The 16,761-nt window shown below is 35.4% G+C and overlaps 3 protein-coding genes across 3 annotated transcripts; 2 read left to right on the top strand and 1 right to left on the bottom strand.

The window, feature by feature from the left end:
- Window positions 1-641: 641 nt before the first annotated feature.
- Window positions 642-2,927, bottom strand: LOC132293291 (F-box/LRR-repeat protein At1g67190). The gene is made up of 2 exons (XM_059790718.1): window positions 2,622-2,927; window positions 642-2,522 (listed from the first exon to the last, which is right to left on the bottom strand). The coding sequence occupies exon 2, from the start codon at window positions 2,109-2,111 to the stop codon at window positions 846-848; it is 1,266 nt and encodes a 421-aa protein (XP_059646701.1). The 5' UTR covers window positions 2,112-2,522; window positions 2,622-2,927; the 3' UTR covers window positions 642-845.
- Window positions 2,928-5,625: 2,698 nt separating this feature from the next.
- LOC132295591 (transmembrane 9 superfamily member 4-like) lies at window positions 5,626-9,552 on the top strand. The gene is made up of 7 exons (XM_059793900.1): window positions 5,626-5,795; window positions 6,240-6,283; window positions 6,646-7,222; window positions 7,335-7,457; window positions 8,152-8,308; window positions 8,398-8,885; window positions 9,333-9,552. Exons 1-7 carry the CDS (start codon window positions 5,626-5,628, stop codon window positions 9,550-9,552), a joined length of 1,779 nt encoding a protein of 592 aa, XP_059649883.1.
- A 1,476-nt stretch (window positions 9,553-11,028) lies between these two features.
- On the top strand, window positions 11,029-15,733 carry LOC132295590 (transmembrane 9 superfamily member 5-like). Its single transcript, XM_059793899.1, has 7 exons — window positions 11,029-11,350; window positions 12,017-12,060; window positions 12,480-13,077; window positions 13,176-13,310; window positions 14,002-14,158; window positions 14,248-14,735; window positions 15,239-15,733. The coding sequence occupies exons 1-7, from the start codon at window positions 11,175-11,177 to the stop codon at window positions 15,444-15,446; spliced, it is 1,806 nt and encodes a 601-aa protein (XP_059649882.1). The 5' UTR covers window positions 11,029-11,174; the 3' UTR covers window positions 15,447-15,733.
- Window positions 15,734-16,761: the final 1,028 nt, after the last annotated feature.

Here is a 16,761-nt window from a genome sequence, read left to right as displayed (position 1 = left end):
AAAGTTGATTCCCCATCTCATACCCCATTTACCGACCTCTGGTCAGTGGTGCATCTGCATTTTGCCATGTTTCTTTTTCTGACAAGATAGTGAAGTAACCAAAACTCTAATGGCAAGTCCACATAACATTTTCTCCTTTAGTCTTTTGGTTCTACAAGATCTGAAACAGTTGTCCTACAATCAATTAAAACCTTACTATTACGATTTATGCTTCCTGATCTAGCCAGGTGTATTCTACCATGACATTGTCACGAATTTGAACAAGCAGGACTAGAAATACTAGTCCCACAATCAACAAATACCCTACTACTATCATTTATGTTTCTTGATCTAGGCAAATGTATTTATCCCTCACATCGTAAGAAATTTCAAGAAGAGTGACCAAATGTAAAGATGATTGATAATTACATTTTTTATTGAGAGAAGCAACAAGAACAAGACCTTCAAGACCATCCAAATCAAATATCTAAAGGTTTTTGTCAAAAAATAAAAAACTTTTGAGTAGAAGAAAATCGCCAGTCAAGCAGATTAACTGTAGTTAAAAGAAACAAATATCCATCCTCACCCCACGTGGGGGAGGGAAAGGTAGAAGCCAGTGCATGACAGAATTCACACCAGAAGCAAATTCCCAGAGGAAACAATAAATTAAAGCAGTAAATGCATTTCTACACAAAAAAATATGGTGAATTGACATTTGCTGAAAGCCAAAAAGAATTATCCGCAAAGGGAAAAGATAGAAAAAGAACAAAACATGATTTTCCCCATAGAACATCATACAGCTGCTTGTACAACCCATCCAGGAAAAAAAAAAACTTGAATTACCGTAAAGGCATCCACCAAAACTTCTATTCATATTCAAACTGAATCTCTACATGCATATATTTTCTCATGAGCCTAACAATGGATGAGGTAAAGTTGGCTACCAACTGGCATTCTTCATGGGTTTTGACCTCTGAAACAACTCCATATATGACCAACTTCCTGAGATTGGGACACCTTTCAAGAAGCCCTGCTACCCAGTGTGAGAATAGATCACTGATTACAGTCCAACCCAGTTCCAACACAACTACATTCTCCAATTGAGATGTACCTTGCAAGCCATATTGAAGTGCTCCATCTCTTAGATCATAGCATAAAGACAGATGACTTAATTGCGGAAAGCACAGAGATATTGTCTCCAAATCCACAACCTCATCCTCGTCATCAAATACAACACCCCAAAGCCGAAGCCTTCTCAACTTTGATGATCTTGAGATCATGTGATGGAACTTTGCCCACATTATTGTGAAATTGCTAACGTCCACGACCTCGAGATTTTCAGTACTCTCGCCAATATCAAGATGAATGACACTAACATCATCAATCTTAAGAAGCCTCAAGGTTCCCTTGCCAACTAGCTCAAAAACCTCGAGTGTACAGTCTTTCAAGTGCAACTTCTCAAGGCTATCAGCCTCCAATATAAATTTGTCTAAACTGATAGCATCAACATAGATTTCCTTCAAAGATGGACTACTCAGTTCCATTGTCGCCTGTGCATCTGACATGGCAATATCTAGATTGATAAGGACCAAGGACTCAATTTTTGGGCAGACAGTGAGCAGGAGGCTCAAATCCAGTGCCGAGATACTAACATGACTCAGAGAAAGAGATTTCAGGCAGGGAAATTTCTGATAACTGGGTTCAACACCTGCAATAGAATTATGAGCCAAAGACAAAACTTCCAGCTTCTGCCGACCACATTTTTCAAGAATATTAATGTTAGGGGTCGTCCTTACATTGTAATACAATTGCCTCAATGTTTCCCTGGTGTACATGAGCCAAGAAATCACCGGGGCAGCTGAGAACTCATCAACATCATCCATAATAATTGATAGGCATTGCAATCCCGTCGTCTGTAAAATCGTCTGAGTGATAAGAATTTCCAGTCTACTGGTTGTGAGATCATGATAAACAGTCCAGTCATTGGAATTGAATGAAATTGTGTGGAGGTGGTTTCGCCAAGCTTCTCGCCATTTCCTGCAAGTCGCAGATGCTATCACAACATCTCGGGCAGCCCCAAGCCGGGACAGTATGTTACCAATGACCTCAACAGGGAGGTACTCCATACCCATCAAAACCAAACAAAGAATCCGCGGAAGCTACTCTATCAAATTCAATTACAAGACTCAGACAAAACCAATTTATAACGAAATGAACATCATCAAGAGATGTTGTGTAAACATAGGGCTTTTGCTTTTCCCATGTGGGAGTGTACAGAAATTCTAGATTGATCAGAAACCAAAGACCCAACAGCCAAATCTTCCAAAAATCCAAAATACCAACATCAATCAAGAATCCAAGAGGTGCTAGTGATTTTAACATACACTAGACAGTTTTGCACAAAAAGTCCAACAAAACCCCTATCCTAAATCAAATAATATGCGAAGTTTAGTGTGTGGAGTACCAATCGAGAAAGAAACCATTCAATCTAACTTCAAAGACTTTACATCAATCGACCACGCGAGTTCTGTCGATTTACATTCCTGCAACCATATATAAAGATTCGTCGCAATGAGAAATCAAAATATAGAGATAAAGAAATATAAAGAGAGAGAAGAGCATGTAAAATCTGAGTGGCTTACCAGAGAGAATCAGACGATCGTGAACCTCACATATACCCAAATCTGATAATCTGAACAATCAAATTCTTGCCCCAATCGTGAATCTGAGATATATAAAGTTTAGAGAGATGATTTAAGAGAGAGAGAAAGAGTAGCGTTGAAAAAAGACGATGATGCTGGGACTGAGAGAGAAGAAGCGATGAAACTGATGAGAAATCGAGAGGAGAGAGAACTGAGAGTTGGAATCTGATTCGTTGTTCTCGCTGTGATGTTCTTCTTTCTGTTCTTGCTCTGGTCATCCGTGCACAAAGTCGTTTGCACGTGAGAAAGACCCACGTCAATAGTTGTTCACCAATCATACATTATTATTATTATGCTCACCGGCTAACCTTTAATTAATTAATTTCCAATTGTATGATTAATTAAAATTCCACAAATCATTTGGAATAGTGATGAACACTATTATTAATAAAGTTTCCTCAAATCAATCGGAAAAGGAGAAAAATACTGATGAACACTATTAATTGTTTCCATGGTAAATAGAAAGTGTGTTTGGAAAAATGAAAATAATATTATATGACAACGTTTTAATTCAAGTGAGGTTTAGTCCCTCTCAAACTAATAATATCAATAATAATAATAATAATTGATTTGATTCATAAATTGAATCTCTTATTATTTGGAATGAATAAATTCAAAATAATAATAACAATAATAACACTAATACTTATTGATTTAATTTATAAATTGAATCTCCTATTATTTGGAATGATTAATTTATATGTAATTGAATTTGACGGGAGTTCAAATGAATTATAAAATCCTTATAAAAAACTAATAAGAAACTTTAATTTAACTAAAACTTTCATTTGATAATCAAAATTAAAGAAAATTTGTTTGAGCATTAGAAACTAAAGAGAGTCCATTTGTAGTCTGACAAAAATAATAATAATAATAGTAATAATAAATAAATAAATAAATAAAAATTGTAGTTGACCACTACCTCATTGAAAAACAAGGCTTTTAGGATTAATAATAATAACAAACAAAATTTTCCTTATATTTTTGGGATGAAAAATGAATTGACTTTCTTTGACGGTCCAATTCATATAACACAAATATTTACTCTTTTTTATGTTTGGAAAGTAAAATGTTATGTTGCATTTGAAAAGATTAAATAGACTTCTTGAAATTGAGAGTAGAGTAAATTTAATTTAAATTTTAAACTAATTCAAATTTAAATTCAAATTCAAATTTAAATTCAAAGTGTCCATTCATTGCTCCGAAACCACAACTTTGTGTTTAGGAAACAGATTATATACAAATTATACAATATCTGTATGTGTGTGTTGTAACTTTGTATATATAGGATATGCTGCTGACCTTGGGCTTGCAACACCCATGTTGGGTGCAGCAGGCTAGCAGGTTGTAATTGTACGATGCTTTATGTGCTGTCAACCTTGGGAGAATCTCAACTAAAAGCCAAACCCTAGCATGTAGACTGTAGTACGTAGTTCATAACTTCATAGTGTTTAAAGGAGAATATATACCGCAACCATTCATATAGCGCGTGTATAATACAACGGTTGTAATCTGTCCGATGTACTAGACATACTGAATATCCCGTGTTTAAATATGTTACGAAAATCAAAGGCCATGAAAGCAGTTGGCAATGTGTTATGGGAGATCATTTTGGCCGTGACATACTTGAATGTAAATGCAGTGCAGATGGTAAAACCAGTTTCCAATCAAACTGATTTTTGGCAAACACTTTCACAATCTTCACACTGTCAATTATGCTTTTGCCGTTGTAACAGTAATAAATTATTTCTTCTTGTTTGCATTCCATGAGCAACATTAAGATAGTTCTAGACAATGAACCGCGCTATCAAACAGACTTCACAACAATTTGACTTTGAAGCCATACACACTCATCCATTGTGGGCTCCAACTCCTTCAATATTTTTTGCCCGATGAGATAGTATTTAAGCTAGATTAATTTAAAATGGTGTGACCTAATGGTACTTTCTTACTTTTTATAATAAAAGATGGATGGTTCAAATCCTCGTATAAGCATGAATAAAATGAATATATTTCGGATTAATACAGTGAGATATGTGTTTGTTGGTGTAAAGTATAACAGAGATCAAATATATATATTGATTAATTCGATGTATTCAATTTATGTATATAAGCAATACCCGTATAATGTATTCAATTATGCATAAAAAGCTATACTTGAGATTCAAATATCCGACAGAAAAAGGGTAGTGGTCACTGTGTATTAATATTTGATTACTTCTTCTTCCTCTTCTTCTTTTTTTTTTTTTTTTTTTTTTGAAACATTTGATTACTTAGTTACTCTTGCATCTTATTACAGTTTTTCTCCCATTATACCATTTAATCTAATATTTAACTATGATTCTAACATTAAAGCTATTATAATATAATACCAAATTAACCTACTATTATACCAAAGATGATATCATATTATAAAACTAATTCAATAAAAGAGATAAAATCATCTTAGATACAAGAAATGCCAAAGATCTGAATAATATTGTTCTTCCTTTTCCTTTTCCTTTTCCTTTTCTTTTTCTTTTTCTTTTTCTTTTTATATTTATATTTTTTTTTAGTTTTTAGAAAAAAAACAACTGAACCAATCATAAGCTGCCACGTGGCAAGTCAAAGTACGTATAGCGGTGAATCCGATTACTAGTTAAACTAAAATTAGGCCCATTATAACGAACGAACCTTGTCGCTAATGAGCCTTAACTTCTGATTGAATCTACCACCGTCCGTTAGTATACGATATACATCTCAAATCTGGCATCAGAGACTTGAACGGTGCTGATCAACACACACTGTTGCATCCCCTTTCTCCCCCCATTTCCCTCCATTTCAATCTCTTCAAACTAACTCTCTCTCTCTCTCGTTACGCGCACACAAAACACATATTGATATATCCATTTTCCTCCTCCATTTCAATCAATCGATCTCTTTCTCTCTCACACACACAAAATCGATGGATCGAATTTCTGCAGTGAGTCTGTTTGCTCTGCTTTTCACAGCAATTCTGGTCTCAGTCCGACCAGTGAAACATTTGCCAGACAAGAGTCGATACGACGTTCCTGAAGACGTCACGAATCCTGTACCCGTATTTGCAAATAAGGTTTACTCCGATGACGATCCACGGTAACCACTCCTATTCTCTGCAAATTCTCCACTCAATTGCAGCTATATATTCTTGATATGCACGATTCTTGGTTGCTCGATTGATTATCTTTTTCATTGAAGAATTTCAATCTCAATTGTTTCACAATCTCATTAAAACATTCAATAGTGAGCAAGATTTGAGTGATATCTTAGGGTTCGTTATAAAATTATCTGTGAAAAATTAAATTTATATTCAATTATGTTTATCTTTCTATCTATCTATATATAGATGTTAGCTTAATCTTAGGGTTTACTAATTTGTCTCGTGTTCTTTTTCTTGATTGGATTTTCCAATAAATTAACTGCGATGTTCATGCATGTTTCTTGAGTTTTTTTGTTCATTGTTGTTAATCATGTTTTTGATGAGATATGCTATCTCTGGCCTAATATTTCTACTGATTTTTAAAACTTCTTTTGTTGCAGTGTTGCAATCCCATACTTTGAGCTGCCATTCTGCCCTCCAGGAAGTAAGAGATTTTTTTTAAAGAAAAACTATTTATGCTATGTTCGGTACCATGGAATTGGTGCCTTGGAGTTGGAATTGGGGAAATTTTTGAACTAATTTTTGTCCAATTCCATTCTATGTAACATAGCATTAGAGTTTTGTATTGTTCAAGTATATGTCATTACCTCTTTTCTATTAAATAGTTATTCAGTATGGACTGCCGAACCCAAAGCCATTGTTGTTATGGTCACATCAAAAGAATTATTCTGTAAAATATTAGCTGAACCACAAGAAGTTGTTATTATGCATTATGGACTTCATTTTTTATTTCAAGATATCATGTGGGAGGTACATGTTCAAAATGCATGGAAGTTTGAATTGCAGATCCAGTAAAGAATAGGAAGAAATCCTTGGAAGAAATTGTGGAGGGTGACTGCTTCACCAATACTCTATATGAGCTGAATTTTAAAGTTGATAAGAATGAAGAAACTCTTTGTGAGAAGAACTTGACAAAACATGAAGTTGCAAAGTTTAGGTATGCTATTAAAAACAAGTTCAGGTATCACATGTACTATAACGGCATCAAGTTGTACGCTCGTGTAGGCCATCTTGTAGAAGGCACCAGCACCTTCGAGCCAAAATATTGGTATTATCTTTTCAAACACATCACCTTCAATGTCTATTACATTGGAAACAAAATTCAGAAAATACACATTGAGAATCCCTTCCATTCATCCACTGGTCTACCTGAAGATATTGATGGCAAGAATGTCAAGTTCACTTATTCTGTATTCTGGAAGAACCAAGAAGTTGATTCAGTCGATGTTTTCTTATATACGTGCCTCAATTTCCTTCAAGAGCTGCATGAAAAACTGCGTTTCATAAATTCAACCGCTATCTTATTTGCTGGTTCATTCCTTACCTTCTCGCTTGGATTATACCTCAGGGATTATATCAACCGGTATCTTACCAAGCAACTTTATTCTTTATGCAAACTTTTCTATCGAGCATGTCATTGACAATTTTGATTTCTTAACTAATATTCATTTACCATACTGCATGTATTTCAATAGAGATATAAGAGAAGCCAGAAGGCATATAGGTACGCGGCAGATCCATGGTGAAGCATGCAGGTGTCCTCCATACCCCTCTTTACTTGGTGCTATCCTGGGCATTGGCACTCAGCAATTCATTCTGTAAGCTATTCTAGACCATTTTTTTTCAGTAAATTTGGTGCTTATTTGCTGCATGTGTAAAATCAGAAGTAATTGAAAACAATGAATCATATTCTTCCCCTAGCGTCCAACTTCCCAACCCCAAACTTTGCCTTAGAAAGTGTCCTACCACATATAAAATGGACCCTAGATTTTCTTGAACTCAGCTCTGCCATACAACATGTTCGACTTCAGAAGAAAAAACATATTGAAAAACTTCAATTCACACCAATTGTTACTTTTTATCCATTGTTTGTTGCTCAATATTGGCGAATTATGTCACAACTCTCATGCACACTTCAGCGTGGTCTCATTACTCCTACGTTCTGTACTCGTATCAATAGAACTCTTTCAGACCTCTGATATGGATTTAATAGATGTAAGTCACATATTCTTTGTGGACTCGCTAATAACCTATCTAAAAAGAACTACTGCAACAATTGCTTTTTGGACTTGTAAGGTATAATGTTTTTAGAATTTTTTACCTAATAAAATCTTCTCTTAAAAAGGTAAAAGAATAAGAAATAGAACTTTTGTGATGACTTGTTCTTCATGTTAGCGAGCTTAAAAGAGGCCATCTAGTGGTTCCTTTAGTCTCTCCTTCAAATTTTATGCCAATCTCAATTCCATGTTAACTTAATTATTTAACATTTCCATGTTCATAATTCGTTTGCAGATGTTGCACCCTATTCGTACTGGTATATAGAGGGGATCTATTTTTATGCAATCAGAATGCTTTGATTGCTTCTGTTCTTGCGATATATTGGTTCACATCTGCAATTTCTGGGTACATTGCAACTTCATTTCACAGTCGATATACTGCAGCTGGATGGGTATTTGTTTAATTTTGCTTATTCACTATTCACGTGCCTTTTTATTTCGTACGCTTGTAATAATTTTCTTTCTCTAATGGTTTGTGCAGAAACAATATGTTTTCCAGACTGGGACCCTGTTACTTGTGCCAGCCTTCCTAACATTTCTTATATTGAATATACTAGAACAAGAAAAGGATGGGATCTCTGATCTCCTTCGATCTTACACCACATTGTGGATGCTTTTCTTATGGGGACTAGGCACATTCACATTTTTAAGTGTGGGCGGCATGGTGGGACATGCTCTTAGAGCTAAAGCTCAACCACTTTGTGCTACCAGCAGAATCCCAAGGGCGGTTCCTCAACTATCTTGGTTCACAGAGACACCTGCTCAGGTGTTTTTTGGGGGGCTTTTACCTTTCATTACAATCTTCTCGCAAATGGACTACATATATGCAAGCCTGTGGAACCAAAAAGTCTGTGGCGCATTCAGCACTCTGCTTACGAACTTCATTGTGATCGGTATAACAACTATTATTGTGGCTATGAGTTTTACATACAGTCAACTCTGCCTGCAAGATCAACAATGGCCATGGAGGTATAACTCTTTTTGTGTCTTAATAAAGTTTCTTTTAACTCAGTTCCATTAGCATTACTAACAGGAACTGCTTAGTAGTCAGGTGGCCAGTTTTAGGCATGACCTGAGTCTCAAAATGCATTTGCCATACTCTTTTAAGTTATAGGTAACACTTTCGTAAAAAAAAATTCCCTACCAATTGTAGCTTTGCCTTGTCCTTTGAAGTTTGCCATCAACAGAACTACACTAGTATAAGAACTCTCATAATTATAATAATATGCAGTTAATTATGAGATAAAAAGTAAAGTACCATTCATCAATTTTAACAGTGCCATTGGCTTTCTGTTTCTGCATGTCTTACAACTCTTGATGACAGACCAGCATGTTATCTTTTATTTCGGAACTAAAAACTGATCTTAATCAGATGTTTAAGGACAACTAGCCTAAATGTAGTCTTTATCCTTTCAGATCTGTGTTTCGGGGTGGATCAACTGCCATCTTCATGTTTGCTTACGGCATCTACTTCCATGTCAGAGCAGATCAGTTTAGACCCATGAAGCTGCTCCACTTTCTGGGCTATAATGCTTGCATATTCTATGCTTTCTTCCTGGTACTTGGAACTATTAGCTTTCATGCTTCTCAATATGTTTTTCGCCGCATGTACCGAGGAGTCCTCAGGGACGAGTGAATGATCCATTTCTCTATCATGTGTTCCACTGACACTAGACCATCATTGTTTCTCCAATACACTTCTGCCAATTCTGTTAGTTTCAACATTTGATTGATTAGGTAGCCCATACGTCTCAAGCAAGCTCACAAAGGACAAGCCTTATCCTTGCAATCCCTGGGAAAAAAATTTGGTTTCACAAAGTTAATATAGCTACATTGTGTTGAAGGACTGTATATATACAAAAATAAGACCTTTTATTTTGTGAATGTGAAAAACCCGGATTGATGGGCATGCTTAATTGATAGAGTAGACTGATAAGCTTTGATCATTACTTCTGATTAATTTGTATAGTCCATTGATTTATATGATTTTGCAGGGAACATCACTCTAACATTCCTGTATCAAGAATAGTCCATTGATAATTGTAGTGTCTTGATTGTTATATAGAGTGGTAGCATCCCTATCTCCGTGTACCCGACGATTTAGATCGAGTAATGACTCTATTGGAAAGGGTTGAAACTTAAACCATTCTTAAATGCTCAAGTTTCTCTCCTGGCTTGATTCTTAGCAGCACCATGCTTGAGAAACATGGAGAATGTTAGAGCACTCAACCGATTGGGGTTAGTGCTCAACTTACGTTTGGTTCGGTACTGAAATTAGTAAGAATCAAACCAATTCTAAGGGTTCTAAACATATTAGAATCAAACCTAACTGTTAGAAACACCGCACCGCAAATATATTATCTATGTATTTATTATTAATGATTGAGTTTGTCCTTTAGCACGGCAAATAAGAACTAAATCGTATTAAATATTCTCAAAATTTTAAAATCCTAATCATTTCAGTGTAGAACTGGACCAGACGTATGATTCAGTTTCATCCGGTCCAATTCACCCGTGCTAACAATTTTTTTTGGCAATCCTAATTTTAACATCAGTACAAATTCAACAAATCCTACACCAACCTAGATTCTTCACATCCTTCTCTAAAAAAAATCAAGAATATGAGAAAATAAAAAAGGATTATTTGAAAATTAAAAATAACAGGATCAAAAATTACAATTGCCATTGGGCAAAATTGCAAGCCAAAAAAAAAAAAGTAGTAGAAAATTCCGAAATTGACTAACAGTTAAAACATGATTTCTTTTTTCTTTTTCCTTTGCCTTGAAAAAAGAAAATATGAACCAATCAGATGCCACCACGTGGTAAATCCAAGTAATATAAGAAACTGAATCTGTGAACCTATTACTAGTTAACCTAACTGGGAAAATGAAAGATTAGGGTCACAGTCTCGCTAACGGCGCTCTAGGGAGAAAAAGGCAAACTTTTACAACAATACACACAGCCTTACTTCTGATTGAATCTAACACCGTCCGTGAGTAGCTCATCATATCTAAAATCTGTTTCAGAGACTTGAACGGTTCTGATCAGCATACATATACTTGCACCAAAAATATATTCATATATTGTTGCATCCCCCGTTTTCCCCATTTCCCTCCAATTCAATTTCTTCAAACTCTCTCTCTCTCTCTCTCTCTTTCTTTCTCTCTCTATATATATACACACGAAACACATTGATATATCCATTTTCTTTCATTTCTCTCCCTCTTTCTCTCTCTCTCGGGCGCACACACTAAATCGATGGATCGAATTTCTGCAGTGAGTTTGTTTGTTCTGCTTTTCACAGTTCTGTTAATCTCAGTTCGATCAGTGAGACATTTGCCAGACAAGAATCGCAGCGAAGTTACTGAAGACGTAGACGTCACAGACCCAGTACCAGTATTTGCAAACAAGGTTTTCTCTGATGAAGATCCATGGTAATCACTCCTATTCTCTGCAAATTCTCCACTCAATCGCAGCTATAGATTCTTGATTGTTTCTCAATTGAGATTTGTAATCTGAATGTGAATCTGTAGCTTTTTTTTATCAGTAGCTATCTTTGGTCTGTACGATTCTTGCTTGACTCACTTGATTATTGATTCTTTTTCAATCGAGATATGTAATCTGAATACGAATCTGTAGCTTTATTTCATCAGTAGCTATCTTTGGTCTTTACCATTCTTGATTGCCTCGGTTGATTATCTTTTTCATTCAAGAATATCCATCTCAATTAATTGTTTCACAATCTCAAGAAGGTCACCAATTAAAATTGCTTACAACATTCAACATTGAGCAAGATATGAGTGTTATTTTCTGGAGTCCTTCAATTATAAAATTGTCTGCAAAAAATTAGATTGATATTCCTATATATATATATGTATGGTAGCTTAATCTTAGGGTTTCTTAGTTTGTTTCATGCTTTCTTTTCCTTGATTGCGTGATGATGTTCATGCATGTTTCTTGATCTTTTTGTTCATTGTTGGCAATCAGGTTTTTGATGAGAAAACCTGCTTTCCCTGGCCTAACATTTTTGTTCAACTTTTTATGAATTTCATTTTGTTTTAATTTATTTCTCTACTGATTTAAGGATTCTTCTTTTGCAGTGTTGCAATACCATACTTTGAACTGCCATTCTGCCCTCCAGGAAGTAAGAGAGAATATTTTTAAGGAAAACTATTTATGCTATGTAATACTGGGGAATTTTCAACTAATTGTTCTCCAATTCCATGCTACCAAACATAGCATTTACCTATTATCTATTAAATAGTTCTTCAGTGTGGACTGCCAAACCCAAAGCCATTGTTGTGATGTTCACATCAAAATAATTATTCTGTTAAATATTAATTTCTGTATTATGCAATATGGACTGCCCAACTGAAGAGACATTGTTATTATGCAATATATACTAAGTAATTTATTTACATTCTTATTGTAATATCAATTCCCCCAGTGTCATATTATAGTTCAACCGCAACAAGTTGTTATTAGGCATTAAGGACTTCAATTTTTATTTCAAGATATCACATGGGAGGTACATGTTCAAATGCATGGAAATTTGAATTGCAGATCCAGTAAAGAATGGGAAGAAAACCTTGGAAGAAATTGTGGAGGGTGACTGCTTCACCAATACTCGATATGAGCTGAATTTTAAAGTTGATAAAAATGAAGAAACTCTTTGTGAGAAGAACTTGACAGAAGCTGAAATTGCAAAGTTTAGGTATGCTATCAAAAACAGGTTCAGGTATCACATGTACTATAGCAGCATCAAGTTGTACGCTCGTGTAGGCCATCTTGTACAAAACACCTGGCCCTACACCCATCTAGAACCTATGTATTGGCTTTTCTCACACGTCAACTTCGAGGTCTATTACATCGGAAACCAAGTTCAGGGCATCTTCATTGAGACTCTCTCCCATTCATCCACTGCTCTACCTGCCCATTCATCCAATGTCAAGTTCACTTATTCTGTATTCTGGAAGAACCAAGAAGTCAATTCATCCCATGCTTTCTTGAATACATCCTCAATGGATAAATGGGACCATGAACTCAATTTGGTTAAAAAGAAGCAAGAAAGGAAGGATTTCAGATATTCAGTCCTATATTATGTTGCAATTTGCTTGAAGATTGGGTTACTTCTTTCGGTGATAAAATTATACCTCAACCGGTATCCTACTAAGCAACTTTATCCATTATGCAAGCATTGCTAGCCAGCATGCCATTGACAATTATGATAGCTTAACTAATTCATTTATTATACTGCAGGTATTTCAGTAGAGTTGTAAGAGAAGAAAGAAGGCAGATAGGTATGCAGCAAATCCATGGTGAAGCTTGCAGGTGTCCTCCACGCACCTATTTACTTGGTGCTATCCTGGGCATTGGCACTCAGCAACTAATTCTGTAAGCTATTCTAGAGCATTTTTTGCACTAAATTTGGTGCTTATTTGCTGTGTGTGTAAAGTCAGAAGATTAATTGAAAACATTGATCGTATTCTTCCCCTACTATCCAAGCCCCCAACCCAAAACTTTGCCTAAGAAATTGTCCTACCCCTTATAACATGGACCCTAGATATTCTTGAACTCTGCTCTGCCAGACAACATATTCTACTTCAGAAGAAAACATATATTTTAAAAACTTCAATTTACACTACTTTTTACTTTTTATCCATTATTTGTTGCTGATCACCAACTAATTATGTCACAAATCTCATGCACCACTTCTGCCTGGCCCCATTACTCCTACATTCTGTGCTCACATCAATTGAACTCTATCAGAGCTCTGATATGGATTAAATACACATGAAGTCGCATATTCTTTGTGGACTTGCTAATAACCTATCTAAAAAGAACTACTGCAACAATTGCTTTTTGGATCTTTTAAGGTAAATGTTCTAAGAACTTTTTGCCTAATAAATTTGTCTTAAAAAGGTAAAGAATAAGAAATAGAACTTTTGTGATGACTTATTCTTCATGCTATTGACTTAAAAGAGGCCATTTAGTGGTTCCTTTAGTCTCCTTCAAAAAAAATTTCAATCTCAATTCCATGTAAACTTAATAATTTGATATTTCTATGGTCATAATCTGTTTGCAGATGTTGCATTCTATTCATACTGGTATATAGAGGGGATCTATTTCCGTGCAACCAGAATGCTTTGCTTCAACATCTTCTTGTGATATATTGGCTAACATCTGCGGTTTCTGGGTACATTGCGACTTCATTTCAAAGTCGATATACTGAAGCTGGATTGGTACTTGTTTTATTTTGCTTATTCACTGTTCATGTGCCGTTTTATTTCATACCCTTCTATTAATATTCCTTCTTTAATGGTTTGTGCAGCAAGAATGTTTTGTCCAGACTGGGACTTTGTACCTTGTGCCAGCCTTCCTAACATTTCATATAGTGAATATATTAGAACAAGTAAAGGATGGGATCTCAGATCTCCTTCAAACTTACACCACATTTTTGATGCTTTTCGTTTGGGCAATAGGCACATACACATTTTTAATGGTGGGCGGCAAGATGGGATATTTTTTTAGAGCTTCAGTTCAACCTGTTTGTGCTACCAGCAGAATCCCAAGGACGGTTCCTCAACAGTCTTGGTACAGGAAGACACCTGCTCAAGTGTTTTTTGGGGGGATTTTACCTTTCATTACAATCTTCTGGAAAATGGACTACATATATGCAAGCCTGTGGAACCAAAAAGTCTGTGGCGCATTCAGCACTCTGCTTACAAACTTCATTGTGGTCGGTGTAACAACTATAATTGTGGCTATGAGTTTTACATATATTCAACTCCTTCAACAAGATCAACAATGGGAATGGAGGTATAACTCTTTTTGTGTCTTATATTGAGTTTCTTTTAACTCAGTTCCTTTAGAATTACTAACATGACCTGTAGCCCACACTGGTTTTATTTGTGTATTAATCCACACTGGTTGGGTTGTATTGATTTTAGTCTCAAAATGTATTTTCTGTTGAATAATAACTCTCTTATTGAAAGTTATAGATATCACTTCCCCTCCAGTAAATTACATTTTCCCTACCTATTGTTTTATAAATCCAGTCTGTTTTAGCAATGAGGTAGGTTTGCCTTGTCCTTTTAAGTTTGGCATTACAGATCCATGAACATATATGTCCAGTTCGATCAAAAACCCAAGTTACCCAACTACCAAGATGATTCCCATATTTGTGGGTAATGCTATAAAATGAACAATTAGCACTATAAAAGTATACTAGTATAAGAACTCTCATAATTATCATAACATGTAGTCCTTATCATAGTAGTAAAGTACACTAGCTTAAATATAGTACGTGTTTATCCTTTCAGATCTGTGTTGCGCGGTGGATCAGCTGCCATCTTCATGTTTGCTTACGGCGTCTACTTCCATGTCAGAGTAGATCAGATTAGACCCATGCAGCTGCTCTACTTTCTGGGCTATAATGCTTGCATATTCTATGCCTTGTCCCTGGTACTTGGAACTATTAGCTATCACGCTTCTCAATATGTTTTTCGCCGTGTGCACCGGGACTTGTGAATGATCCATTTCTCTATCATGTGTTGTTCCACTGACACTAGACCATCTTTCAGCCATTGTCTCTCCTGCCAATACTGTTGGTTTCATCATTTTATTGATTAGCAAAGCTCACACAGGACATGCCTTATCCTCGTAATACCTGAAAATTGTTTTGGTTTCACAATATTCATATAGCTACATTCTGCTGAAAGACTTTATAGATACAAATATAAGATTCTTTTGTTGTTGTTGTTATTTGTGATGTGAGCAAACATACATACATAACTGTGTTTTGTGTTTGTGAAAATACCCGGATTGATGGGTATGCTTGATTGACAAATTGATAAGCTTTGATCATTACTTGTGATTATATGGATACAAAATCTTTACTCTGAATCAGCAGGGGGCTAAGTACTCTTTGAACCACATTTAGACTCTCGTCAAAATGTCACGACGAGACGGGTGTGTGTTTGTGTGTGTTTGCAAGTCTTCCCATTTTACTATGGATAAAAATCACACATCCTTTTTGCCGATGGTGCTGGATCTATGGCGATGGCATGCCACTTCATAGCTTCAATTTGTCTTTCTTCCCGTTCTTCAATCCATTAGACGCATTTGATTAGGTCAAACGAGGCCTTAGCTGATGCTGTGTCTTCAGTGGCTGAACAGCGAACAGTAAAGAGAAAAAGGAATTCAGTTTCCCAATCAAACCGAATTTTGACAAACACATCTATAAATCTTCACAAGATCAGTTATCCTTTTGCCATTCTAACAATTATTCCTTCTGTCAAACACCACTAACAATGGGAAGAGAAAACTACAGATCATTTATAAATCAGATTATTTTTAAGAAAAGATTTCTACTTGTTTGCATTCCATGAGCAACATTAAAAATTCGGAATCAATAACCACATTGAACGGGAATGTAGCATAGAAAACATTCTCAGAAGAGCTACTAAAACTTTTGTATCTCTATAATTTCAACAGCAAGTCATTTTAAGATATGAAAAATTATATTTACTGTGGCCCGCAACAAAGTCTGGTGGACTTTTCACCACTTCTATTGGGCACTTGGTAGTTCTGGATACCCCATTTATACCCATCAACTTTTTCATTAAAATTCAATGTAGGATAAGTTTCCCCTTATGATGTATCATTATGTATTTGTACTTGCCCATTTCTAATCCTTTGTTAGTAAATTGCTACTATAATTCAACATCAACCCTCTTTACACCAAAGATTACTCATTATTATAAACCTAAACTCAATAAATCAGATAAACATCATCTAAGATATATATATATTTTTTTTAACTTTGCCTTGAAACAAAAATACT

The sequence above is a fragment of the Cornus florida genome, unplaced genomic scaffold (assembly GCF_030987335.1).
Source record: "Cornus florida cultivar Cherokee Brave unplaced genomic scaffold, ASM3098733v1 CherokeeBrave_3.0.0_Hap2_Chr02, whole genome shotgun sequence".
Classification (NCBI taxonomy): Eukaryota; Viridiplantae; Streptophyta; class Magnoliopsida; order Cornales; family Cornaceae; genus Cornus; species Cornus florida.
The sequence above is the reverse complement of the archived record's forward strand: the minus strand, read 5'-3'. Positions and strand labels throughout refer to the sequence as shown.

Bases quoted from the DNA above. Each gene is read 5' to 3' on its own strand.
- LOC132293291 (XM_059790718.1), bottom strand. From the start codon at position 2,111: ATGGGTATGGAGTACCTCCCTGTTGAGGTCATTGGTAACATACTGTCC.
- LOC132295590 (XM_059793899.1), top strand. From the start codon at position 11,175: ATGGATCGAATTTCTGCAGTGAGTTTGTTTGTTCTGCTTTTCACAGTT. The intron at 14,159-14,247 runs GTACTTGTTTTA...TGGTTTGTGCAG, and splicing joins GATATACTGAAGCTGGATTG to CAAGAATGTTTTGTCCAGAC. The intron at 14,736-15,238 runs GTATAACTCTTT...TTATCCTTTCAG, and splicing joins GATCAACAATGGGAATGGAG to ATCTGTGTTGCGCGGTGGAT.
- LOC132295591 (XM_059793900.1), top strand. From the start codon at position 5,626: ATGGATCGAATTTCTGCAGTGAGTCTGTTTGCTCTGCTTTTCACAGCA. The intron at 7,223-7,334 runs GTATCTTACCAA...GTATTTCAATAG, and splicing joins CTCAGGGATTATATCAACCG to AGATATAAGAGAAGCCAGAA. The intron at 7,458-8,151 runs GTAAGCTATTCT...ATTCGTTTGCAG, and splicing joins GGCACTCAGCAATTCATTCT to ATGTTGCACCCTATTCGTAC.